The 26,173-nt window shown below is 38.3% G+C and overlaps 3 protein-coding genes across 6 annotated transcripts in view; 2 read left to right on the top strand and 1 right to left on the bottom strand.

The window, feature by feature from the left end:
- The first annotated feature begins 504 nt into the window (after window positions 1-504).
- tarbp1 (TAR (HIV-1) RNA binding protein 1) lies at window positions 505-18,466 on the top strand. The gene is given in 30 exon segments (XM_056761541.1): window positions 505-1,481; window positions 1,624-1,721; window positions 2,307-2,376; window positions 2,470-2,615; window positions 2,776-2,828; window positions 2,912-3,009; window positions 3,241-3,376; window positions 3,512-3,608; window positions 4,132-4,221; window positions 4,330-4,495; window positions 4,578-4,832; window positions 4,910-5,007; window positions 5,134-5,292; window positions 5,379-5,593; window positions 6,826-7,048; window positions 7,208-7,396; window positions 7,486-7,685; window positions 9,054-9,125; window positions 9,225-9,345; window positions 9,522-9,632; window positions 10,785-10,937; window positions 11,141-11,227; window positions 11,305-11,404; window positions 11,407-11,506; window positions 11,633-11,714; window positions 11,811-11,982; window positions 13,256-13,435; window positions 14,407-14,531; window positions 16,222-16,358; window positions 18,041-18,466. Coding segments are annotated over 30 exon segments (4,785 nt in total). The 5' UTR covers window positions 505-592; the 3' UTR covers window positions 18,204-18,466.
- Window positions 18,467-18,999: 533 nt separating this feature from the next.
- On the top strand, window positions 19,000-21,337 carry LOC130431956 (5-hydroxytryptamine receptor 1D). The gene is made up of 3 exons (XM_056761172.1): window positions 19,000-19,096; window positions 19,646-19,806; window positions 19,984-21,337. Exons 1-3 carry the CDS (start codon window positions 19,000-19,002, stop codon window positions 21,277-21,279), a joined length of 1,554 nt encoding a protein of 517 aa, XP_056617150.1. The 3' UTR covers window positions 21,280-21,337.
- A 570-nt stretch (window positions 21,338-21,907) lies between these two features.
- slc35f3b (solute carrier family 35 member F3b) overlaps window positions 21,908-26,173 on the bottom strand; it is a 48,839-nt gene continuing 44,573 nt past the window's right edge. For all 4 annotated transcript variants that reach the window (XM_056760477.1, XM_056760479.1, XM_056760478.1 and 1 more), the window contains 4 exons: window positions 25,730-25,855; window positions 23,985-24,177; window positions 23,813-23,902; window positions 21,908-23,589 (listed from right to left, as the gene is read on the bottom strand). In XM_056760477.1, the coding sequence (XP_056616455.1) occupies window positions 23,357-23,589; window positions 23,813-23,902; window positions 23,985-24,177; window positions 25,730-25,855 (642 nt within the window). In that variant the 3' untranslated portion in view covers window positions 21,908-23,356. The remainder of the gene's footprint in view (window positions 23,590-23,812; window positions 23,903-23,984; window positions 24,178-25,729; window positions 25,856-26,173) is intronic.

Here is a 26,173-nt window from a genome sequence, read left to right as displayed (position 1 = left end):
ACGTAGGCTAAGTTTAAAACTTTCATAATTATGCAATTATTGCCCACAAATTTAGACAACAGCCTTATTCCTAAACATTGCCTTATAAGGCAAAGACATGTGAGTCAACAATGCATATAAACCCAAAATAAGGGACAAAATAAGATTTCTGAATAAATGTTTATCTGACTTCATTGTGCTTATTTGGGGACTGTTATCTCTCAGGACAACTATATTTAGCTCATGATAATATGGTATTAAATCAAATGTGCATTTTACTTGTGGACCCTGGACGGTCACGTGCTTTCTTCTACTTATCTCATCATACTTTGAGATTGACCAGTCACAGTCGTTTATGATAACAAGATTACAAACCATCATGTAAACATTGCTTGAAGACTTGAAGACCGTACTAATTCATTTCTTAATCGTATTGCGCCCCCTAAAGGCAAGTAGCGGCGCGAGCCAACACAGCGCATGCGTATAGCGACCACGTGACAGTTCAGGAAGTGGGCAGTACCGGTTTACACGTGTGTTGAAGGCAAAACATTGTACAGGACTTGAATCGCTTTCAAACGTCTTTATATCACAGGGCAAAAAAAAGGAAATCATCATGTCTCGTTTTTTGATAAACACTCTTTTGTCCCACTGTCACGATCCCGGGAATTTAATCCAAACTCTCCGCTGGCAAAGTACTTCTTCGCCTGACATTGACAAGATTGAAGCTTTAACTACTCTGATCCAGGAGCTTTCCACAGATTCGCATTCAGCACGAGAGGAACGTTTCATTTGTGAGGTGCAGTCAGTGATATGGGATCAATGCATGCCACTGTTGAAAATGATCTCTAGTGAAGATGATGGAGGTAAGGACCTGCTCAGTGCAGTGTGTGGACTGTTCGCAGCATGTGTCCGTGTATGTCAGACTGATGTGCACGAGCAGGTGTGTCAAATTCTTCTCCCTGTACTTATGATGAGAGACGATGGCAGTCATGAAACGAGGAGGTTCGACGTGGATGTTGCTATTGAAGCCACTGCTGTTTTGCTATCCAGCATCTCAGAAAACAGATCCATCATCTCCAAGACTCTGTCCTGCACACTTGGCTGTATTAAGGATCTGTCTGACTCCAAGGTGTCCAAAATAATCGTTCGGATCTGGTTCACCATACTGAAGTCCTGCAGTAAACCAGAAGAATCAGAAACCCTGCATCAGATATGGGAGGATTTGATGGCATGGCATCACAGAGACCGGACAGAATCGGTAACGGCTCGGGTTCTGTTGTGCCTTACTGCTCTATCCGATCACGTCTTCTCTTTGGGATCAGACTCATCCTGCAATCGCCCTGAACCCACGAGATCGCAATGGTTTTTCAGGGCGATCCAGGCCGGACTGACACACAGAGACAGTGTGACCCGCAAACGGGCGCTTTACCTGCTCACCCGGTGTGTGGCACTTGCAGATGCCAGGAGAGAAGATGTGGGGACCTGCCAGACACCCGGCACAGGTAGGACATCAGTCACTGAAATATGCAGGACCAAGTAAGATGTACTAGGATGTACATCATGTTGTGAGAGATGTACATCTCTAAATAATGTAGCCTCCAGAGAAGATTGCATTTAAATGGTAAACATGTGCTTATTTTGCAGAAAAGATCTTGTTTAAATGGACATCAGAGAAGAAACTGCTGTTAAGGGGGTTCTGGGAGGATTATGCATTAATATTAGAGACACTTGAGGAAAATCAGGTAAGAATATTACTGATCAATTTTGCATTTTATTAGCAAATAGTCTTGAAGCAAATCAGTTGAGAAGCACTGATATATACATTACTTGGGTCTTGTTGAATTTTCTGTCCGTATTTGTTATTTAAGTATAAGTATAGATCTAATATAGGTGTTATTTATGTGTTTTGAAAATGTGAGAGTTATATTGTAGCCCTAATTTTGCATTTTTGAACCTTTCAAAGGAAAGCACTTGGCATAATTTTTTAATAATCTTATTTCCCTGAATAAACACACTTGTTATAAAATTATGTCCATGGACAATATTGTCATGTATGGTTATGAGGGATTCAACAACAGACAACAGTCAAGAGTCAACAACAATAAGCATTTTATAAGAACAATAAGAATGGGATTAAAATAGGGTTTTACATATACAGGAGAAAAAAGGGCTTTAATTCATGTTCATGTATCAGTGTATCTCTTACAAGTCAACCGTTTGTGATTTTATGTCCATTTATCATTACTTATGTTTCATGTTTAAAACATTTGCTTTTGAACTCAATACTGTATACCTCCAGTTATATCGCAGTTATTTATTTGTTTTAGATTCATGTGATCCGACCTGTACTCAACAGGATCGATAAGCTTGTTGAGACAACCTCAACCGATGTGGAAGGTACGTTGATGTAGCAGCACACACCCTAAAAAGTTATTCTTACTGGTTTGGATTTCATTTTAACCCCGCTTTCCCAACTCTCCCTGTCATCAGATGGGCTGTTTTCACCTTCCTGGTTGCTGTGCGTATATCAGCGCATGTTTTACAGCGAGAACAAAGCAGTTATGAAGGAAGGAGTCAATCACCTGTTAGAGCTGAAAGCGCTGCATCACCCTGGATTTGCTTTGGCATTCTCACAGGTATCCACCTGTTTATCCGTACATCCATCAAATCCATCTTATGCTTTAAGTTTATTGTTATTGGTTACGGCAATATATGTCATTATAAAAAACCAGAAGCTCTCCATGTAATGGAAAACGTGTTTGTTTTTGTGATGAAGAATGTTTTTCTGGTTCTCAGTTTATAGTCGGTCCACTCATGGATGTTCTTGCAGAGAGCTCTCTATATCACAGGTACGTGATGCCTGTTGTTTCCCTTCATATCGGTTCATCGGTTTGCAGTGTTCGTAACAAAACTAAGCTGTTTGTTTTCACAGATCAGCTCAGCAGAACATCAGAGATTGCCCAGAGCTGGGAAAGAAACTGCAAACCTTTATGGTGAATTTCTTCAACGGTTTGCCAGAGGAGAATAAAGGTACGGAGAAGTGAGATGTGTTCATTTCATCTCATGAATATGTGAATATTTCTCATGTTCATATATGCACAGAAATGAGAGCATAAATATGGTAACACGAATAATGAAGTTCATAATTTGATTCAGTCCATATGAATAATTTGATTTTTCAAAGCTCAATTTGGTAATCTTTGAAATTAAAGGTCAAGTGTACATAAACCAATCATATATTATGAATATTGTTTTGATCAGGCTCAGTTTTGCTGCAGTTCATCCAGCGGTTGGGTTCACGACACTGGTGTGCCGTTCCTCTGCTCTTCCTGTCTCAGGCTCTGAGCTGTCTGTCTCTGCGTCCTCTCCTCAACTCTGATGGGCTCCAGGCATTCAGGTACAGAGAAAGAGAGAGCTGTCTGGGAATTAATGAAGAGGTTTACTTCAAATAAAGGCTATAGTTATAGTTATGAAGCATGTATGTTATGTAAACAAGCTGCTCACTGTATTTGACATGTTTGTGTGTTTTCAGAGAAGTTCTACGCTGTGCTATGATCACTCATCAGGTGCTGTTGAGAGGAGCTTCACAATGTTTTCTGCTTCATGCCGCCCTCTCTCTGACAGATGTGGTACTGCACCTCTCTCCCTTTAAATACCTAAAGCAGTTCATCCGAAACTAGTGAAAATATTGTCATCATTTACTCACCCTTATGTCCTTTCAAACCCATTTTATGATCTCATCTGAAATACCAAAGGCAACAAAAGCTGACAAAAATATTGAAAATAAGAAAAACACAAAATGTCTAGTAACAAATGCAATTCATCATCATTCATTTAAAATACTTTTGAATGTATTGAAACTCGCTATGTTTAAATACACACAAACATATACAATGTTTTTAAATGTTTATGCTGCAGTTTTTTTAAACACCAAAAAAATGTTCATTTTATATTGCTGCCCAACTCGCCTACTTAAATTATGCAAAATTGTTTGTTATGGAAAAGTATTTGCATTTTAGTATTTAGCAAAACAATTTGCACACACTGGGACATGTTATTATTCATTTATTGTTTCATATGTAATGTTAATTCTGTACTAACATTTATTCATTTAGTGACCCATCAGTATTTTTTTTTACTTTCTTTTGACAGTCAGCAGTATCTTTAAATGAGGTTTTGAGTTTCCTTGTGTGTTTTCGAGCTGAAGAGTCGCTTTGTCGTGGCACAACTCTGTGGATGGAGGTAAACCAACACCGTCAAAGTTAACTTAATGTGAATGTGTACGTCTCACACAAACTGTGGAAAGGTGCTTGATCTTAACAGATTTTCACAACATTCTTGTGTTTACAGCTTTGTGATTGGCTGCGGAGGAATGAAAACCGTTTTCGTTTGACTGACGGGGATTCAGGTTCCTCTGAAAAGCTTCATGATAAAACATCAAACGGTAACAGAACTTCTCTATTCAGTCACGTCCGGCAGCGACTGAAGACCTTCCTCACGGTTCCAGCCAGCTCAGGTAGGAAACAGCACTTTCTGAAACAATATTCCTTCTAAACCATCAGTATATATCTTCTAAAACATCACTCTTCTCCCGGAAGATCAAACAGGGAGTGTGTCTGATCCATCAGAGGCCGAGCTGCTGGCCCGGGCCGTCCTGCTGTCTGCGGACCTGCAGCAGAGCAAGACCGAACCGAAGGAAATTGCTGGTCTAGAAGAGCTCCTGCAACCGCTGCTGGACATCTTGCACAGACTCAGCACCAACGTCTACCTGCTGCAGCACAAGACAGATAAAAGCCTGCAGCTACTACTGCGACTGTTGCAGCTTCGGGGAAGAGCCGAAGATCCAGAGAAAGGTGTGTGTTTGACAGAAGGCAGGCATGCAGGATTTCAAACATACTGGATGATAGTTTTTGGTACTTGATGTTTGCAGAGGATGCTGTGGCTGTTGCTTTGAAGACGCAAGTGCTGTCGGCGGTGGAGTCGGTCCAGGACTTTCTGCTGAGGAGGTTGAGCTGTGAACTGAGGGAGGTGAGTGTTTTCTTACACACAAACAGGCTTTACAAATGGTTTAACAGTTGGAAGTTCAGCTGGATCAACCATCTAGACCAGACAAAGCTGGTTTGTCTGAATTTTGTGTTTATTTTCTGCTTCCAGTTCTGTGATTTGGAGAGGGCTGAACTTTATCTCTCAGTATTAAGAGAGCTGGTTCTGACTTACTCCAGTGTGTCATGGTACGGCTCAAATCTGCAGCAAAACTACATCCCCAAACTCACCACAAACTGCCTTGAGATCCTCAATGAACCTTCTCACCAGGTGCAGTTCACTTTAAAGAAAAGTAATAAATAACCGACTGTGGATTCTGATGGTTTGAGATCATACTGTATGTTTTTGTTTTTCAGAAGCCGTTTGTATCAGGACAGGTTCAGAGAGTGGTTAGTATGGCCACGCTTGCACTGCTGTGTGATATTGCAGGTGGTGGTGTATGGAACTCCGGTTCCGAGGCCATGAGATCTTTACACTCACTGACCGACTACTTCTACTCTTCATCATCATCTCTTCAGCATCTCAACCAGACGTTACCGAAGCCCACATCTGCGTCTGATCCCTCAGTCAGGTTTGTTTAAAAAAAATATCTAAATGAGCTACTTATTCACTCATATTTGTTATAGTCAGTGTATAGCTGCCACTGTCCTTAAAGCAATCGTTCAATGAATATAATGATAAAAATTCAGTTTTAATTGTTTACTAGCCCTCATGTAGAAAAGGGATATCGTCTCTTTCCTTCTGAAACCTTGTGTCAAATTCACTGTTTTTCCGAAAATGGAAATCAAGCACTTTTTTATTGGTTAGATATTTTTAAAACCCAGTGACAAACATGAAGGATGACTAATAATAATTAGGCATGCACGATAGATTATCGGTATTGGCCGATACCGATAACATTAAAAATGACCGTTTATCGGACAATACCGATAATCTACTAATAATATTTATATATTATAGCTGAAAAATCATATAATAGTTTCCTCTGGTTAAACTTCTTCAGCTGCATGCTGCTCAAAGTTAAAATACAGTATTTCTGTCATGATCATTTCCTTACTGCTGTTAGCAAAACATTATTGATGTGGGTACAGTACATAGATACAGTATATTGTTTGAATCACACTGCTGTCTGAATACTTTCTGTCTTGAGACCTGTTAGACATGTGGCTATTAAAAACACTTTTCTGGGTTTCTCTCGAAGAACATATATAATTTGTTTATTAAATATAAAATATACCAAAAAAGTTTGAAGGATAAAGAATCTTTAACTAGTGTTAAGTAGCTTGGTACATGGTTTTCAGGGGGGAAAGTGTACTAGTGGTTACCTTGTGTTCTGCAGTCAATGTTTTCAAATAAAATTAGTTTACTTTTTGCCTTTTGTTTCAGTCTTAAGGAGTTTTATATTTATATTTAGATACTTTGTATTGGCCAATATATCGGTTATCATCTTCCAATGTTAAAGAATTATCGGTTATTGTATCTGCCAAAATGTACAAAGCAGTGTCATGTCTTTATAAAAATTATGTTGTGACTAAAGAAAACTTAAACAATTCAAAGATTTTAACGCATTCAAAATAACATTTGCCTTCAATTTGCCGAATATTCATTTAATCAGCTAGTTTCTCACTCTGTGATGCATTTAAACATTATTGAAGTATTTCACATCTATGCTGAACTCTTATTGGCTGCCTTCCCCACATTATTTAATCCAAATCATCAAAAAACTTTTTATTAAATAAAAACAATTATATTTTTGTCTACAAAAAATGATATCGCTGATATTTTTTTGAATGTATATTCCAGTCCAGAGGATAGCCCTGTTCTGAAGGACTGGGGACGAATCGTTGCTCAGTTTATTCGAGACCAGTGGATGTGTCTGAGTTTCCTGCAGAAGTCTTTTCCTGCCGGGCACCTGAAGGCCCCTGAAGCCACTGAGATCCTGCGGGCTGCCGTCGAGGCTCTGGCCTTACTGCCTGGTCATCTTGTGCTGCCAGTGCTGGACTATATGACGACAGTCTTACCACAGGTGCACCACACTCACGCCAATCAGCTGTGATGATCTTTAACATTTTAAATCAAAACCAAGAAATAAAATATGATTTATGTGCTTTTGTAGACATGCTTGTTACATTTTGTTTGGTTGTATTCTGTGATGTTGACTTCATGGGTCTGTTTCATCCACCAGGTGGTGCAGTCTGACGAGTCTTTATGCGTGGATGTCATATGTGCATCATGGAAGGTGGTTCAGGCTCTGAGCACAAACCCTCATGACTTCTGGTCCACACTGCAGGGATTTGTGCGTTTGGCTTTTAATCGGAAGCTGCTAGAGCTGACGGATGAGCAAAACCCCCAAATTACTGCCTGCGTTCAACAGGTCCAATAGAGATCTCCAAACCAGTCATTCAGTTTTCTTCACATATCCCTTTCCTAAATCTAATGCTGTGATTGTGTGCTTTTTCACAGATTGTGAATGAGCTCATGGATTTAGCTCAGGTCCGCTCCGGTGTGTATAATGTTCTCATCCAGCACTGCTGTGACATGTGGTTGCCTTCTGGGGCAGAAAAGGGAGTCCAGACAGACGTTGTGTTCAGCTCTGCCCTCTCACACCTCAGCATTCTCACTGAAGCCTGTGTATACGGCCCTGTGTTTAGAAGAGACCAAAGGTGAGTCCACAGTAGGGGTCGACCGATTATCGAAGTGGCCGGTTATCGATGTCGATATTAAGCATTTTTTCAATTATCGACATCGGTCATTTTAAAAGCCAGTTTGCCGATAAAGTAATTTAATTTTGAATTGCGCTATTTGGCACAGATGCAGCCAAGGATTTAGAGAGAGCCGTCGTAACATGGAACTAGTCTGTTGCCTGGAGTAATGCATGCCCGCACACCGCTCATCTGATTTGTCTTTCTCGCACTGAAAGCATTTGAACATTATTTTAAGTCATGCCAATTCACAAATACAAACCATTTGAAAGCGTCAAGTACTCGCGTGTTCTCAAAAGATGATCTTAAGTCAGTGTATTCAGGCAATGCACATGGGACACAACCGCCACTCAAACTGCTCGCAACAAGTGTCAGATTGAGTTATCTTCGCAATTTATTACACATAGATGTGCAGACACGCATGTTATAATGCCCGTCTTGGCATTATATATGTAAGCACAGTCAGTTGTCTTCAGTAAGTGTCTTCAGGTCTGTGTAATAAATGTTTTTCCTTGTCTTAACGCGCCGCCACCTCTTTTTTTATCACTGCTGAATACTCCAGTAATTTTGGTCATACAAATAAGACTATTACATGATTTGAAACTGCGAATAGTCTACTTTTTTTGTGTGTAGTCGTTATAAAATGTTTTGATTTTGTAAAAAGAATGAAAATATACAGCCTGTGCTTTCAGCCGTCTCTCTCTGCGTAGATCTTTCTGAAACGAATCTTTAAAGCAGATTGAAAACTCTGCGAATACTCATCCTAGAAACGTAAAGGATATGTCTAAAAAAGCATGAAGTGTCTACTTTTAAATGATCTAATTAATATGAATATTTTCAAAATATATACTATGTATGAAATTAAAGATGGGTACAGTTTCTCAAGCATCAGCTCGTATGTGATCACATCCTTGCTCTATTTCACATGATCTGCTCAAGCCCCAAACACTGGCACAACAAAACAGCAAGACTCTTCGTTTAATATGTTGATTGAACTATTGTTTGTTTATTTCGTTCGTTAATGTTTACCGGTGGAGTTACTATAGTAAACGTGTAATAACCATGGTTTTCGGGGAAAGTTTTTGTCAGAGCTCTTGTTATTCTTAATTTTGAACATATTTCCATTTTTACATCAGACATGTATATCGGTTCAAAATATCGGCTATCGGTCTAGTTGACCTGTAATAATCGATATCGACATCGGCCCTGAAAATCGCATGTCGGTCGACCTCTAGTCCACAGTAACAAACATAGCCATGTTATTATTTGGATTGTAAAGATTTAAAAAGAAATAAGAAATATTTAGGATATGCTTTCAATTGCTTTCAGACTCATTCAAGAAGTTCAAAGCTACGTTGAGCAGCTTGGTGATAGTTGTGCCGCGAACACGGCCATTAACAGGTGAACAACAATCGTTTCTGTATAATTTTGAGCTAAAATGAGATTTAATTGTTATATACAATGTCATATACACTTCTTACATTTTGCCTTTTGTTTCAGTGATAACAGAGACGATCAGTTTCCTCGCATGTGCGTCCTGGCTTTCTTGTGCCATCTGAATCCGTCCAATCAGCTTCACCAGCGTGTGATGCAAGAGGTTGTTCAGAGACTACTAAAAAAGGTTTGTTTAATTGTTAAAACGCCTCTTTCGGGAAATCGGGTGGTCAGTGAAGTGTTTCGTTAGAAGAGGTTGTGTGTGTGTGTGTGTGTGTTTAATTATTTTTGAATTGTCTTTTCGTGGTTATTGCATGTGTTTTTAAATAAAGCTCCATCCTGTTTCTTATTTTCTCCTCACAGGATGCCGAGATCTCAAAATCCAAAGTACGTTACTATAGCAACTCCATCCAGCACAGAGTGAAGAACCGCGTGTGGCAGACGCTGCTGCTGTTACTGCCCAAACTAAGAGCGGTTAGATCTCTCCACACATGCTCATGCATATTAATCCTCTTCTAATTTACATTAGATTAAATACTGTAAAGCTTTTTTTTCACTTGGCTAACTAGCCTAAAATATCTAACTACATTTAAACCACTTTGAGGAAAGCAATATTTATATATATATATATATATATATATATATATTATATAAAGTGTTTAACATAATTTAAATATATTTTATTTAATATCAGAAAATATAGTTTTATTTTTCTTGCTATATTATTATAATGTTTCCCTCTCTATCGCCATCTTTCTTTGAATCACAAAATTGCAGGTTACTTTGCATACTTCTTGATGTTGTGAAAATGACATCAAACTTATATCACAAAATCATACCTAATAACTTAGATTAATTTATTTTTAAATATATAAACGTATATAAACTGTGAATTGGGGTTGGGCAAGGAGAGAGTTTTGAAATGATTTTTGTTTGTTTTTGACATCAAAATTTACAAATTGCTTTTACATGTACAGTAAATGTTTGTTAAAGGGATAGTTCACCCAAAAAAGAAAATTCTGTCTTGAATTACTCGCTCTCTAGTTGTTTCAAACCTGTTTAAATGTATTTATTTGTTAAAAAAATAAATACAAAAATAAAACACAACACTAACACTTTCTCTCAACAGGTAGTGGTCTAGCTTTTGTTGAAACCAGTAACTTTGTATTGGCACCGAATGTATTATGGCTCCTGTATGACATGTCGCTTATTTCTCCCTAAACTCTTTGTAAGTCGCTTTGGATAAAAGCGTCTGCTAAATGACTAAATGTAAATGTAAAATTGTTTGGTTGAACACAGAAAAAGATATCAATGGTGGCCAAGAAATGTTTGGTTACAAGCATTCGTCCAAATATCTTTCTCTGTGAAAGAACAAAGAAATGTATACAAAATTGAGAAATGATGATTTAATTTTTATTTTTGGGTGAACTGTCCCTTTAAGAACAACTAATAAAATTAGAGAATGTCATACTTTATATTATTTCATTTCTAACAAACTATTTAATTTAATTTCTTAAATCTAAATTATTTGGTTGGTTCCCAGCAGTGGTTTGTGTTTAAAACAACAATGAAGAATTTCAGAATTTGGAAAAAATTGAACCGTCTATGTTGCTTTTTCTGTTACAGGAGTTTGTATCAGAGTTTGTCTTGAGTCATGTGTGTGAGGCTGGGTTCTGCAGTAACCAAGCGTCAGTCAAGTACCTGATCGAGTGGACCCTGATCCTAATCCTCCATCAGTACCCGTCTCACATCCACAGCCTGTGGGACTGCTTCAGTCTGGTGAGTCTAAACTCATGATTGATTACAGGTTGCCCCGCCCCAGACTCATGCCATTGGCTGAGCCTGAAACCAACATGTCAAGACAGTGAAGTTTACATTTAATTCACACAAAACCAAGATCGAAGAAAACATTTGAACAAAAACATTGCACGCATCAACTTCAATTGTGTAGGCGAATGTGGCGTTTTTTATGTGTTTTGCAGGATCACGAGAAGACGAAAACAAGTATCTGCGCATTTCTGTCTGTCCTCGTGCATTTGAACATCCTCCTCCCAAAACTGGACGAGAAGGTAACAAATAACATTTTAGTACTTTCTGTCATAAGCTAATTAGCGATTGAGAACTGTTTCTGTGGTTCTTCTCTCAGCAGGTGCATTGGCGGAGAGCCATGGAGGTGATCCTGCAGTGGTGCTTCTGCCACAACTTCAGCGTCCGTCTGTACGCCCTTCTTGCCCTCAAGAGGGTTTGGAGCTGAAAGACGCTGATGTCCTCAGTGAGGAGAATCTGGGTGGTCTGAGCACGGTGGTCCAGGCCTGTCTGAACCAGGCTGAAGCCATGCAAAACACAGGGTGAGGGAATTCAAGACTTTTTCTGCAGAAATTGTGAGCTCAAACTTGCCGCCAAGATGAAAGTGTGATGTGAGGATTGCTTGGTTGCTGCTCATCATAGATGATTCTGGACCGTTTATTCCACAGCAATGCGTTGAAAAACTGGACTAGAATCCAGGAGCATTTCTTTTTTGGTGTTTTCCATCCAATCAGGGATTACAGTGTGGAGGTAAGTGCTTTTCCTCACACCATACACTTTGCCCAAAGGGTCTGATCCGTTCTTCGCTCTTATAATGTTGCTGAATAACGTTCCCTGTTTCCCCAGACAATATTCGAGACCTTTCCTCGCCTCTCAGAGCTGGCAGAAGATGAATGGCTTCCGGTGTGGAAATTTGAGTGCTTCGGTAACTTTCCCTCGTGTGCGTCGCTGCCTTTGAAGAACCCTGTGATGGATCTGAGCGAACACCAGCCTGGAGACTGGATCCAACAGGATAAAGGTAATCGCCACCAGAGGGCAACAGTTGACATCATTATGCCAGTGCTTCTCAACAGGAGGTCCGTGTATGAAGGTATTTTGGTGCAAAACAACTGAGCGCCTGTGAAAGTGGAATTTGTAGTTGTATAGTTCTCTCCCGCAAACACAACACAAAAGTTACATCTTCTTGAATCCTTCAGTGCAAGCGCACAAATCCAATTCTACAAATCACAAACTAAGATAGTCGTGCACTCAGATGTAAATCCATGCAATGAGAGTTGAATGCCTGTAAAATATTTTCTCACAAATTAAAGGTTTCATTCTTGGACATCTTTGTAACACAAACACAAGAACGTAACCACAACTGCTTGAATCTGCTGCTCCGAGCCTCTGACACAAGTTTGCAAAGTTTCTCATTTTGCACCAGATATTTGTTTGATATAAGATTTGCAGAGTGAGCTAGTTTTGGCACCCAGCAGGTGGCGCCCTAAATCCCAAGTGAAAAAGTCAGCAAGAATCATCCTGAGCTGCTTATTCTTCTGAAATCACTAATGGTAATAGAATACATCGGTTTAGTTTAAATAAGTATGTTGACTTATCATTTAAAATGAGACCGAATGAGCATCGAAATACATTTTCAACTAAAAACCAGGATATTTCTTATTATTTGTCCATTATTATATTATATCATACTTTTCCGGTTAATATCAGGTTCTAAAATAATTTATTAAGTAAACATTAGGTAACTAAGGGGGCATTGGAGTCAAAAAGGTTGAGAACCCCTGCATTATTAGGACAGTGAGAATTTCTGAATAGATGATAAAGATGTTTCTTTGTCTTGGGTAGTTAATTATATCATATCATTTTTTATTTTTAATAAGAGATTGTCACATGCATTTGTCAAATGCTTTTATCCAAAGTGACACACGATGCATTCATTCATATCATTTCCAGTAGATATACAGAAATTTTGGTCCGATTTAGAAACTATTCGGTTTCTATGTCTGGTTATCACGTTGAAATGAAGATCCAGACACAATGACCTACACCTGTGCAAGATTTTGAGGAAGTGACTTCTATTAATAGTTATTAATAGTATTAATTTATTAGCAAATGGCATTTATTGAATTTCGTGTGCATATGTAGATTAAAGAATAAAAATAAATCTTAAGAATAAAGAATTTATGATATAATCTGTGTTAGATATCTGTATAAGAAAACTATACCTTGTTACAGCAATGATGCACTGTAGTCATTTTCTCTGTGTCTTAGTTGATGTCGTTTGTATTGGACAGGTGAGATGGAGCAGGAGGAACGCTGGGCAGAAGTTCAGAAGAAAATCACTCCATGGAAGTTGAGCGTTCAGGAGCAGGAGCCTGAGCTCATGGCCCAGCAGAGAGCAGCACGCCTGGGCAAACTCACCAGCGCCCTCCTGGTGGTCGCATCTCTCATCGACAAGCCAACCAATTTGGGTGGTAAGACTGATGAACTGATAAAACATTCATTTACCTTCAAATTGTGTTTCATGTTGGAAATGATTACTGTAGTGTGTTTTGGGGGAATTAATAACCAAAATACATATTGAATTGCTACCAAGAATCCCTTTTTAATCACTTTTGTAATCATAAATGACTTTTAGTTGAATATGCAAATGTTATAATTTTAAATGTACTTCGAGTATATTCACAGGAAGGAATTTTGTACTCTTTTGTTTTTTGTTGGTTTATGTGTGTTGCACACATAAACCAACGTTTTTTTTTTCAACCTCTCACATCATGTCAAGTTAAAAATAGTCCAAGCACAGCATATCAATGTCAGAGTACCACAGCAATGAAACGGTGAATCTGGAGGAACATTTTGAGTCTCTACTGTTGATTTCTTTATCACCAACAGTGTACTACTGTGTATCTGTTCTGTTTAATTTCATCTAGTGTGTAAAGCTTTGTTCACTGATTTAAATGATGTTCTAATGCCTTGCGACCTTTTGTTGCTAAGTTTTGCATGCGTGTTAAATGTCTTGGTTGTGTATGCCATAATGAAATTCAGAGGAAACCATCAACGTCACTTCTGCATCACCCAACAAAAGCTCATCATAAAAGGCGTTATCTCAATCGAACATTTAATACAGCGGGTTATTGTTGGTTTGATAGGCGCGTGGTTTTCATATCCCTTTTATCTAGTTGGTGTGTTTCATTAAACTGAGTGTCAACATTTGTTCACAGACAGATAAAGGAAACCACATATGGCTGAAACGGTCGTCTTGTGAATTTACTCTGATAAGTGAGAGGATTTACGGACATAAGCAGAGAAACAAGTCACGCTCAGTGTTTGATCTTTTGATAATTATGTTCACTACACAAGAGAGGTCAAGTTCATTAGAGTGTCTATGTAGTGTTTTTTATGTTGTAGTTGTGCAATAATACAGTAGTTCATATGTTTGTTTCAGGTCTGTGTAGGACATGTGAGATCTTTGGAGCTAAAGGTCTGGTTCTGGACAGTCTGAGACACGTGAATGACAAACAATTCCAGGCGCTCAGTGTGTCCTCAGAGTTGTGGCTGCCATTGCTGGAGGTGTGTGTGTTTTAGTATAGTTGATGCCTAGATGTAGATTGTTTGTCTTCTTTTTTTAAATTGTCTTATGTTTGTAATATTTCTGCCTTTCCGGCCTACAGAAACAATGAGTATATGATGTAACCAGGGACCACAAAACCAGCCATAAATTTGTTTTTAGAATTAGATATATCATATATATATATATATATATATATATATATATATATATATATATATATAAATATATAGAATAATATGTTTTTTTGGAAACACCATTGATGAATGGTTTGTTAGGAAAAGACAATATTTGTCCAAAATACAACTGTTTAACAAAATATCAAAATATCGAGAAAATCACCTTTAAAGTTGTTCATCAGAGGCAGTGTAGCAGGCCGTTTCTAAGAAGAAACTTGTTAGTTTTAACGCTTTCTGAAGTTTGTAGGCGTATTTCCGGTCATATTTGTTTGTCGTTTTGCTACGTTTTGATATATTTACGGTAGGAAATTTACAAAATGGCTTCATGGAACATGATATTTGCTTAATATCCTAATGATGTTTGGCATAAAAGAAAAATCTATAATTTTGACCCATACAATGTATTGTTGGTCGTTGCTACCCTTATATAGTATAGTATACTGATACGGTTGCTACCCTTATATAGTATAGTAAGGACACTTTGAAATAAACTGTAACCAAATCTATTTTTCTTCAAGAGAATTTATGACGAACTACATTCTATAGCACTAACAATGTTGCAAAGTAGAGACACCAGTGAAAAATAATGGAAATATTGATTATACATGACTTTAAGATACGTTGCATTATTGCAAAGCTTAACAATAGAGACATCAGTAAAAAATTTGGAAAATAAATTATGATAAAACTATATTAGAGGGGTGATGTGAGACGGCTGAAACGAATATTATCGTTTATTTAAGATGTAATGCAATGTGTAGACAGGATTAAAAGTTCAAAAGCGCTGTATTTTCCACATACATTGGATTGGATTTTTTACAAAGCTCATCACTCTAAAAAGCGAGGTGTGCTATGATTGGCCAGTTAACCAGTGCATAGTGATTGGTCGAATACTGTAAGCGTGTGACAAAAGGTTTAGGCTCTTACCATATGTGGATCAACATGTTCCAAAGAAATTGTAATGATAGCCCACCTTACTTGCGTTTACTACTTACTTGCGGTCTTGGTCAACTCACACCACAAACTGACATAGATTTGTGGGGTTGTGGTTACACGAGGTGATTCCGGCAGGTCTGAGTGAACATTCGGTTTAAGATAGAATGCATCTTTTATTCCAGCACTTTCATTTTTACAATTTTACGTGTCTAATACATGCATGGGCAATTTATAACACAACAAAGACACAGAAAAACACGTATTCCGACCATATGACCCCTTTAAGATACAATCAATGATGTTGTGTCTGGGCTTGTTCTGACAGATAGATCACATTTCTGTTTTGCGCCACTAGAAGTGCAAAAATGACACTTCATCTTTAAATCTATAACCATATTTTGATCTTTCCATAGTTTGGGCCGAGACAGCCCGAATAACGAATACCACTACATATATACAAATGTACATGCAAATCAAATAGATTTTGTCAGTCAATTATACACAACAATACAAAACTGTAGACCTGTTGTGTGTGTGGAATCTGTCGAGTTATCTAACATTTACCAACATTTTCCAGGTGAAGCCTGCCGAGTTATCAGACTTCCTGCAGCTGAAGAAGCGAGAGGGATACTGGGTAATAGGTGTGGAGCAGACATCCAACAGCCAGAATTTACAAGATTACACGTTTCCTGAGAGAAGCCTTTTGCTACTTGGGTAAATACACCTAAGCATCTCAATTCATTCTGTGTACATCGGGCCCCAAAACATGTTCCGGCCCACCTCAGATAAACTCTAAATAGATGAATTTCAATCATATTTGATATTACTTTTTACCAGATGCACCCAAGGTCATTTTTATCTAAAGTTCATTAAATGCTTAAAGGGGCAGTTCACCCAAAAATGATTGAACATTTACACACCCTCAAGTTATTATAAAACTATATAAATCTTTGTTCTGTTGAAAACAAAAAGGTATTTTTAACAGTTAACAGCAGGCTAAACCTTTCCGGGGCACCATTAACTACCACAATATAGTAGTAAGTCTATGGTGCCCCAAATCTGGTTACAAACATTCTTCCAAATATCTTTGTGTTCGGCAGAACAACAAAATTCTCACAGGTTTGGAACAACTTGAGGTTGAGTAAATGATGACCGAATTTTCATTTTTGTGTTAACTATCCCTTTTTCATACGTTTTTTTTGTATGAGCATTCACTGGGAATGAAACCCATTACTTTCCTAACTCTTGTTCTGCAGGAAATCAGATGCAAGGCTCAAATGAGCCACTGTACTTTAACCCAAACAAGCTAATAATTGCTCTTCATACGAGTTAATCGATCAAAGATCAGAGTTGTCATTGTAAAAAGAGTGATGGGATAAAAATAGCGTCTTATTGTTGTGCTTAGGGTGCAGTTTAATGTTATCAGGCTAATTGATGCTTTGCTCCCTGTGAGATTTCCTCACCCCTGAATGCAGCTGGAGAGAGAGATTCTTGCCCTGACATGCCAGGCACACATCAGCAAAACCAGAAGTACACACAATACGCACGTTCAGAAAACATCCACCCTCCTTCCGTCTAATGTACGGTACTGAAGTGGTTTTTACAGCAAAAATCTACTGGTCTACTTCATTTAGACATTATAATTTATTGAGAACATTGAATATATCTGTTTGAGAACAGTAAACCAAATGTAGACATAAAAGCATATATTTGCCTACAGGTCAAATAAATGTTTAATTTTGTCAATGACGAAATGATTAGAATGAACTTAAACCTACGTTTCATTCATATGACTTATGAATATAAAAAACACTCTTTACTAATAGAGAATAAATGTGTAGAGTATTATAACCCATATTTCTATTTAAAAATATTTTGGTAGGTCTTAACATAGACCTGCCTGGAAAAAAAGCTTGACATAATCTCTTTTTAGCAGTACTGTCATATCACGTACTAAGGTTATGTTGTCATCCTGTCAGGTTAATAAAAGATAATAGTGATGAGAAGGCTCAATAGCCACAACCTTCGCTGCAACAACACAATAATTAAAAGGAGTGTGTGTTCCAAAAATTGTGTGTGTTTGTTTGATGTCTGTGATTGGTCTTAATGCATCATTTGTCTGAGCATAAGGACACCTGTTGTTTTCTGCACGGCAGGTGTCTGAATCACTGCATTGTTATGCCTGATAATCTTATTGATGTGAAGCTATCAAACAGCGGTTTGTGTCAGATGTGCTATTTAAAAGCTTTGTTTACCCTTGAGTACTTGCAGAGGATTCAGACGTTGACCTCTTCAAGGATTTGCTCTTTATGTCTCTGTATACTGTCCTAAAAGGACAAGAGACTTTTTCCCATTTTTTTTGCATAACTATGAACTATTTGTTTGTCTCTGGACAGTAATGAAAGAGAAGGCATCCCTGCGAACCTGCTGCAGCTGGTAGATGTGTGTGTGGAAATTCCTCAGCAAGGTATCACTCGTTCCCTCAATGTGCACGTGAGCGCCGCCCTGCTGGTGTGGGAATATACCCGGCAGCATTTAGGACCAAGCATTGGACCATAATCCCGCCAGAGAGATGGACTGAACAATTCTGTGTTTTAGCAGAAAGTATAGTGTCAGCGTTTAATAGATGTTACATTGTAAAGCCTTGTTCTTGTTAAAGTTTATATCGCTTTTGACACAGTTTTGCTTTTGAGATGATTGTATCTCATCTTGTGTATTGAGATTCTTTTGGACATTTTATAACTATTTCAGATGAATGTGTATTTTACCTTGTAAGTTTAAAAAATATACATTTGGTACAATAAACAGTTTAAAAACATTCACCCAAGCAGTCCCTCAAAGTGTTAATGTCTAATTCAAGTGATATTTACATGCTTTATTTGTTTTCACAAGTTAATTGCGTTCTAAAGATTTTGAAGATGCCATGTGATGTATTAAATTACAATCTATCCTAAAGACTTGCGAAACTAACCAACCCTGTTAGTAGTGTTCATTCAACAAGTCATGTGTTTGAGTTTCCATGTTGTCATCGCTGTGGATAACTGCTGGCTGATGGAGGGACCCTGGAGACGCCAAACTGCGCAGCGCCCTCATGTTCGCACACAGCAGATAATACATTAAACAGGATCGCAGCTGGCTGCTTAAGTTTCGTTTAAATAAAACGAATTTGACGTTTTCTTTTAAAAGCTATACACACAGGTACACTGTATTAAAGTATGTGTTTTCTTTTAATGGCCAGAGGCATGCGCCACGCATGGGATTGGGAGATCTAGTTTATCCATATCAGATTTCTTATTAACGAATGCTTTGGATGGATCCCTCACTGAGTACTCGGTTTGATTTGCATGAATCTGAGATGCGTATGTCATTGAAGAACTCCACGGTTGCGTCTTCTCGCGCGCGTCTGTTAATGGAGACGCTGATGGTGCTGATGAGTCTGGGCGCAGTGACGGGTGAGTTTGTAACTAAACTATTTATCTCAGATGCAACATGGACATCAAACATTGCATCAGAAAGTTTAAATGCATGCACGTTTGAGTGTTGAATTGTAAGATATTTAATGTTTGTTTCACAATGCGCATTGTTGTCAGATGAAACAAACAAAAAACGGTGAAAATACGCATGATGAAGATCGACCCTTGTAATATGGGGGATAAAGAGAACATTGAAACGATCATCAGTTAAACAAAATCACTTGTTTAATTGTTTTCTGCCATTTGTTTGTCTAAATCCAAATCATTTTGCCATGTTTTATAAAATTACAGTATTATTTATAATTACATTTAAATGAGACACAAGGCTAGTCAAGTTCAATTCATGATCAACTACATCACAGCCAACTCACAACTTATAAGTGCTTTTCCTTATTTACTCATTTCACATGTAATGAAACTCATACTACTGTGTTAAAATCTTAAAGTACAGTACAGTAGTAACTATACAATTTATTCTATACATTCTATACAATTTATATACAATCTGTCTTTGTTGTTTCTTGTCAGGAAATGCTTTAGTCATTGTGATCGTGGCAGCCACGAAAACTCTCCACACTGTGACCTCCATCCTGATCATCAATCTGGCCATCAGTGATCTGTTAGTGGGAATAGGCGTCATGCCTTTTGTGGCGGTATCCATTATGAACAACGGATGGGTCAGCTGCAATGTCAGTACTTACACACAACAGCATTTTTAACGCATCTCTTTTCTCCACAATGACAGCTCAAAGTTCTCCTTTTGACCGCAAATTGACCGAATTTTCAATTTGGGGTGCATTATTTCTTTACAATGTTATTTTATTGAGTTTGCTGTGTTTGGTCAGATGTTTCTCTCTGGTTTTCAGGATCTATGTCTGTATGTTGGCTACACCTCTTCTGTCTACTGCACTGCGTCGGTCTTAACTCTCGCCGCTATTGCGCTGGACCGTTACTTCTCCATCGTGGACTGCCTGCGGTACGACTCCCGCTGCACTGTATGGAGAACAGGTTCGGCTGTGTTCTGGATCTGGATGCAAGCCATGGTGACCAGCTGTCCTCCTCTCTTCGGCTGGAGCAACGTGAGCTACGTGGCTCCAATGTACAGCTGTGCCGTAAACTTGGCAAACAGCCCCAGCTACACGGTTTTCATGGCTGTACTGTGCTTCTTCCTTCCGGGCGTAGTCATCTTGTACTGCTACGTGAAGATCGTACGCGTGGCCCGGTACCATGCCAGGAGGATCCACAGCTTGGAGGAACACTTCCGGAGCAAGCCCACATCGGCATCTGTTTCGGACCTTCAGCATGCATCTGCAGATGAGGAAATGTACGCGCCCTCCAAACTGGTGTACTACGTGAGCGGCAGGTTTGTGACTGACGTGCGATTGGAGGTTCCGGGTGAAATAGCTCCAGAAGCACCATCTGGAGATGACGGTTCTTCCGGGGAAGCTGATGGACGTCTGCACTCCATCCTGGCTCAACTCCACGGCAGCAGCCCTCGGCTTCCCAACCCGCCTCAGCACCACGGCATCTTGAGGTTGTTCATGGTCATCGCTGCTTTTTTTCTTTGCTGGATGCCGTACATTAGCGTATCTCTGGTGCAGGCTACCGAAACTGCTCTTTCTCGGCACACCAGCCTCGTGCCTTCCTCTGCGGTTACGTTCTCCTACTGGCTTGTGTTGCTTAATTCTGATATCAACCCTTTGCTGTACGCCCTCTTAAGCAAGCGCTTTCAGAGGGCACTTCAGAGTTTGAGATGGAAGATTCAGGGCAGGCTTGGTGGTGCTGTGGGACAAGCCGGAGTTGAGAGATCCACAGTCGGAGGTGGAGTAGACAGCGACCCCACAAACGGAACAAGCCATAGCTCCTCGGCACATTCCAGAAATGACGGGGCACCTCTGGAGTCGACATATTCCTCCGTCTTTACTCTCAGCTCTTCGTTTCCCAACAGCATAGAGGAGCAACTGAGCAATGTTATTCCTCCTGCTTCTCAATCTGTCTGTCGGAAATGTGGCGGAAATGATGCCAGGACTGTGGATCACCTGCAGGTTCCTTCTAGACAACGTGAGAGAAACAGACTCCCCTATTCTGCTGCAACTCATAAGAAACAAGCAACGTTCTTTTATGGACAGATTACAGTAAGAGTTGAACACGATATCGGCTGAAGACATTCACTGTCTTGCGTACGCTCTGTGAACTAAAGGTGAAAAAATAGGAGCAAGACATTTTATTAAATCAAATGTGGGGACAAATAAACAACAGAGGACAAAGTTACTGTTACTGGATGTTATATTGTTAAGGCAGTTTTTGTAATAAACGTTTAAATCAGAGTTGGTCTACAGTAGGTGATGTTGTTTATCATGTACAAATAAACCATAAATTCTCATCAAAATGAGCCTTTACAGAGAAGTTGCATGAATTTCACAGTGCAAAACAAGACTTCGCTGCTCTCCTTCTAAAATCTTGTATCTCCATATTTTATGATATTTTTGCCATAAATTATTTTCAGTCATCCTTTGTTTGTCACTGGGTTTTGTAAACATCTAAACAATACAAAGCATTTAAAAAGGACAGTGTTTATTCCACTTCCTGGAAAACAGGGAATTTGAACATCCGAGGTTTCGGAAGGACAGCAAGGATTTGGTTTTCTAACTTTTTTTGTGTGAATCCCAACAGCTGATAAAATGTATAATTCATGTCTTTTTTCCTTCAAACAGAAGAATGGAGGAGAAATGTAGAGATTGATGTGGTTTAAAAACAGACCAAGCGGATGTATTAAATGGAGTTCTCGTTTATTTGTTTCGACGTCATTTGCCTCAAATGTGATCATAATGCATTTCTGTGTAAAAATCATTCCTTACAAAGGTTTACAATAATGTCTAGCAATAATTCCAGAGGAATACAATATCATATTAATTGTCATTATAACAATGACAATGGGAGACAGTGCTGATGAGTTTCTATTGCAAATCAAAGGCAGTGAAGCTGTCAGCTAGCGTTTGTTGGCATTTTCTGCATGCGGTTTCCTGTAGATCACCTTTATTGGGACAGTACATAAAATCGAGAAATTAAAATAAGAATAATCGAGTCTTATGAAGTGCAGGGTGTGTATTTGAATATGTTGCACGTGTAAAAGTGCAGTGTTAGTTCTGGTCACCACCTTTGGAAAGTTCATAGTATGGGTGCACTTTTCAGAACTGGTCATACATTCGCAGGACGTCTGGCCCCATTGCCGGTTGTGTGACTGAGGAAAGTCTCTTCACTTGCCAACACTGACCCTGAAGTGTCCTCACAGTGATTAGCATGTGATTCAGTAAAACTGTAATGGATTTGACAAGGAATTTATTCAGCGTAAACAGTTTGGACTTCTTGGTGCCCCCTGTAGGAGACTCTGGATGTTGCCGTTGTCCAACATGAGCTTCACAGTTTGGGAGATGAAATCCTTTCAGGTAGGTTGATAGACGTTATGGTTCATACATTTTATCAGTGTTTGGCACATGATTATGTGAAATTTACTAATAAAATGTTAAAATATTTATTATTTATGAACCTTTCTGTTAAAGCTGTATGAGCTGCTACTTGAACAATTTAATCAAAATTAAGAAACATTTTGTCTTCTTGTTCCTTTACAGAAAGCTATTGTATGGCTTTAGTTACCATATGTGCACGAGTCGTATGTTCTGCAATAATAATGCATGGAAAATATCAAACAATGTATTGAACATTTCTTTATGATCCAAATAAAATGTAAAGGTTAAAAAAATGAAAAAATAAATAAAAATAAAACATTTATAAAAATAAATTTCAAGAACACAGTTGTACAATCAGAATAAGATCAAAATGTAAATTTACATTATAAAATTTAAGGTCCTATTTAGATTATTCTCAAAACATTATGAATTTAAATTTATAATAGTGTTTTATAAGAATATTGATAAAACAATAAAACTTGTTTTTTATGTTGAGGTGAAAATAAAATGGCATCATGTTAAAGTGAGTAACAGAATTCCGAATTATTTTAATTCTGAACTTTTCGTTTATGAACAGTAAAAGGACAGACGACAATGAAATAAATCCCAATTCATTATCATTGTTGACATCCACTGTCAGAAGGGAGAATAAAAAAAAATATTGTTTGTTATCATGGCAAATAGAGCCATTCCTAGAGAGCCTTCTTTACTGAAGATGATGGGATGAACAATTCCAAAAACCATCCAGTTTCTTGTAGATGACAAGCGTGTGTCAGTGTGAAAACGTGGACATGGAGGTCCTGGCCCGTCGGCTCCAGTTGAGCCCGCCTGCCGTCTCTACCGGCTCAACAGGCTGTTCGCGTTTTCTGAATTTAGTGCTGAGTTCAATCAGACATTGATCCCAGTCCTCTGGTAAGAGCAGCATGAGGAAGCCCAGGCAGATGATGAACACAGCAATGAGACGCACTGTGTTGAAGTGAATATCACAAGTGTAAAGGTCCACCACTATAATACAAAAACAAAACACACTTAACTTTGAAGATTGACAGACAAAGTTACAATTCACTTTCATTGTATGCAAAAGCTGATTATGTAAATGCATCCTTTTGTGTTTCACAGAAGAAAGAACACAAGGGTGAATTAACAAAGATAGGATCTTTATCTCTTGTCTCTTTTACAGTTTTAAAAGAAATTTCTAGATAAAAGCTTTTGATGTCAATGAACTTACTTGCATTGACAGGGACACTCAGAACAATGCCAAGTGAAATCAGTGTTGGGTATGTAACAGCGATTCCAAAGTTCACCAGCATATTAAATGCTATAGAGGAAGATGAACAAATATGAGTCTCTTAAAACAACAAAGATGACACAAAATGTATTTTTTTCTGTGTTTTATTTACCTAGTAAGAGTCCAGCTACTCCACACAGGAAAGCCCAAGGGAGCTCATATATAGATGTGAAGTATTCAACATGTGTGAAGTACAGGATAACTGGCACAAAGCTCATGAAGACAAAGTTTGCACCTCCGACAATAGTCAGAAACAGAGCTGCTTCTCCAAATTTGGCACTTCCCAGGACAAGCTTGAAAAGTACCTGAAAGAGAAATAACAGGATCTGTGTCGGAGGGTATAACAAATGAAAAGTCCCAACCATGAGATGCTCAGCAGGTAAAATAAAGCATCTAATCTGACCCCAAAATAAACCAAACATTTGTATTTTTAAAAGTTGAGTGAACTGAGGCAATAACCAAACATATTCTCATGAGCCATAACTGGACTCTGGGCAGGTTTGGTATATTTTTATGTCCTTATCTTAATAAAGCATCATTTATTGCAGCTTTATTATTAAACACGAAAATTATATGGAAAACAAATGCTAAAAACTGACCTTCCATAGCTGTAAACTTATAATGATTAGGGTTGGGAATCAAAAATGAATTACAAAAAATGAATTTCAATTTTTCGAAAGGTTAGGAATCTGATACTTTATATAAAATAACTTTGTGCACATTTTCAGAAATATACAATAAAACCATTAAACCATTACATTACATGTATGATTTCTTGGGAAATGTCCGTTTGACATTATTTGACTTTAACCCACATAAAGTGAACAATTTTGAACAGAAAGGCAAAAGTTACAGATTGCAGCTTTTAAGAAATTATTCTTTTAAATAGTTTCAACAAATTGTACTCCTTTTTTTGTCAATAGCTACTTGTACAACTGAAGATTTTTTAAATGAGTGTCTTAAGTGTAGTCTAATTTAAACAGTGTATCTTGTAGCTTGGCAGGACAGGATAAATATAGACCAGAACATTCATCTAATTCATCAATCTAATCTTTCAAATGACTGCAGGAAGAGGGGAAATAGAGACTTGTTTCTGTCTCAGGATGAGTCTAAAATGATGCAACTCTAGGGGCCTCATTTTTTTAAATGATGCGTAGAAACTCTCCTAAATTAGATTTTATGATAATTTCTGAAAAAAGTGCATACGTGAGATTCATACAACGAACGTACACATAGAAAACGTGTGTACGCCTCTCTATCAGATGTGACATCTATAAATCACAAACGATCCTGGAATTGGGTTCAACTGTTCCAGTTCTCCGCCTTATAATGATATCTAATTAATGTCATTGATGTATGAAAGAGCGCCTGTCAACGTCCAAATCTTATACAAGTCGCAACAAAAATACGTAGCCTACGTCTGCTCAAACTCTGATGTGGCGCTAGGCACTTTTCCACAGCAAAGACTGCTTTTACATATATGAACGTAGCCGTGGATTTTTGTGTACGCTCTCTTTATAAATGAGGCCCGAGAGCTGATATTTACGTTGATCAGTCATTCAGATGACCGCCAGGAGCCTGAAGTGCATCGCAAATCAATAAGGACAAACAGATTAGTGAGGTCATTTTATTTACTGAAAACAACAGCAAAGTGTTCCCAAGACACGTCATCTAATGACTCGGTTAGAAGGTCAGTTTCGACAAATATGGTTTATCGAACAAAACTGTAGACACAACCATATGATATCATTGAACTGAAACAGATCTAGTTAGTCATTGATTCTACACAGTCAATGAACAGCAATTACACATGTAACTGGAATTATTGGCTTTGAAAGCTTTCTGAAGTGGGGTTACCTTGTAGAGAGCGGAGGCAGATGCTGAAGCCACCACCAGTGTGATTCCTATAACCGAATGACTGTGAAACCCATCGGCGTACGTCAGCATCACTATTCCAGCAATGGCCAGAATGGCAGCAACAATCTTTTAAAAGAAGAAAATAAAACACACAAAAGACATTGTAATGCATTGCTTGCGGCACTTTAGGAAGACTATTACCTGTTCTACGGTAGGTATATACCTAGCTCAGAATGCTGGTTTCTTTACCAACGTCAAATAAACGTTTTAAGTCTTTAAAGAGTTCACCTGAAAATATTTCATAATTTATGGACCTTTATGGTGTTCAACACCTGTGAGTCTTCTTTTGAGGAACAAAAAAGAGGATATTTTGAGCAATGTCTCAGTGGTTTCAATGGGGGCAATAATGTTTTGTTACGGACATTCTTCAAAATATATTCTTTA

Source organism: Triplophysa dalaica, chromosome 11 (genome assembly GCF_015846415.1).
Source record: "Triplophysa dalaica isolate WHDGS20190420 chromosome 11, ASM1584641v1, whole genome shotgun sequence".
Taxonomy (NCBI): domain Eukaryota; kingdom Metazoa; phylum Chordata; class Actinopteri; order Cypriniformes; family Nemacheilidae; genus Triplophysa; species Triplophysa dalaica.
This window is presented reverse-complemented; position numbering and strand designations above follow the sequence as displayed.

What these genes read in the sequence shown, in the direction of transcription:
- LOC130431956 (XM_056761172.1), top strand. Translation starts at nt 19,000, where the DNA reads ATGCGTATGTCATTGAAGAACTCCACGGTTGCGTCTTCTCGCGCGCGT. An exon ending in GAGTCTGGGCGCAGTGACGG is followed by an intron (nt 19,097 to 19,645) that starts GTGAGTTTGTAA and finishes GTTTCTTGTCAG; the next exon opens with GAAATGCTTTAGTCATTGTG. An exon ending in ACGGATGGGTCAGCTGCAAT is followed by an intron (nt 19,807 to 19,983) that starts GTCAGTACTTAC and finishes TCTGGTTTTCAG; the next exon opens with GATCTATGTCTGTATGTTGG.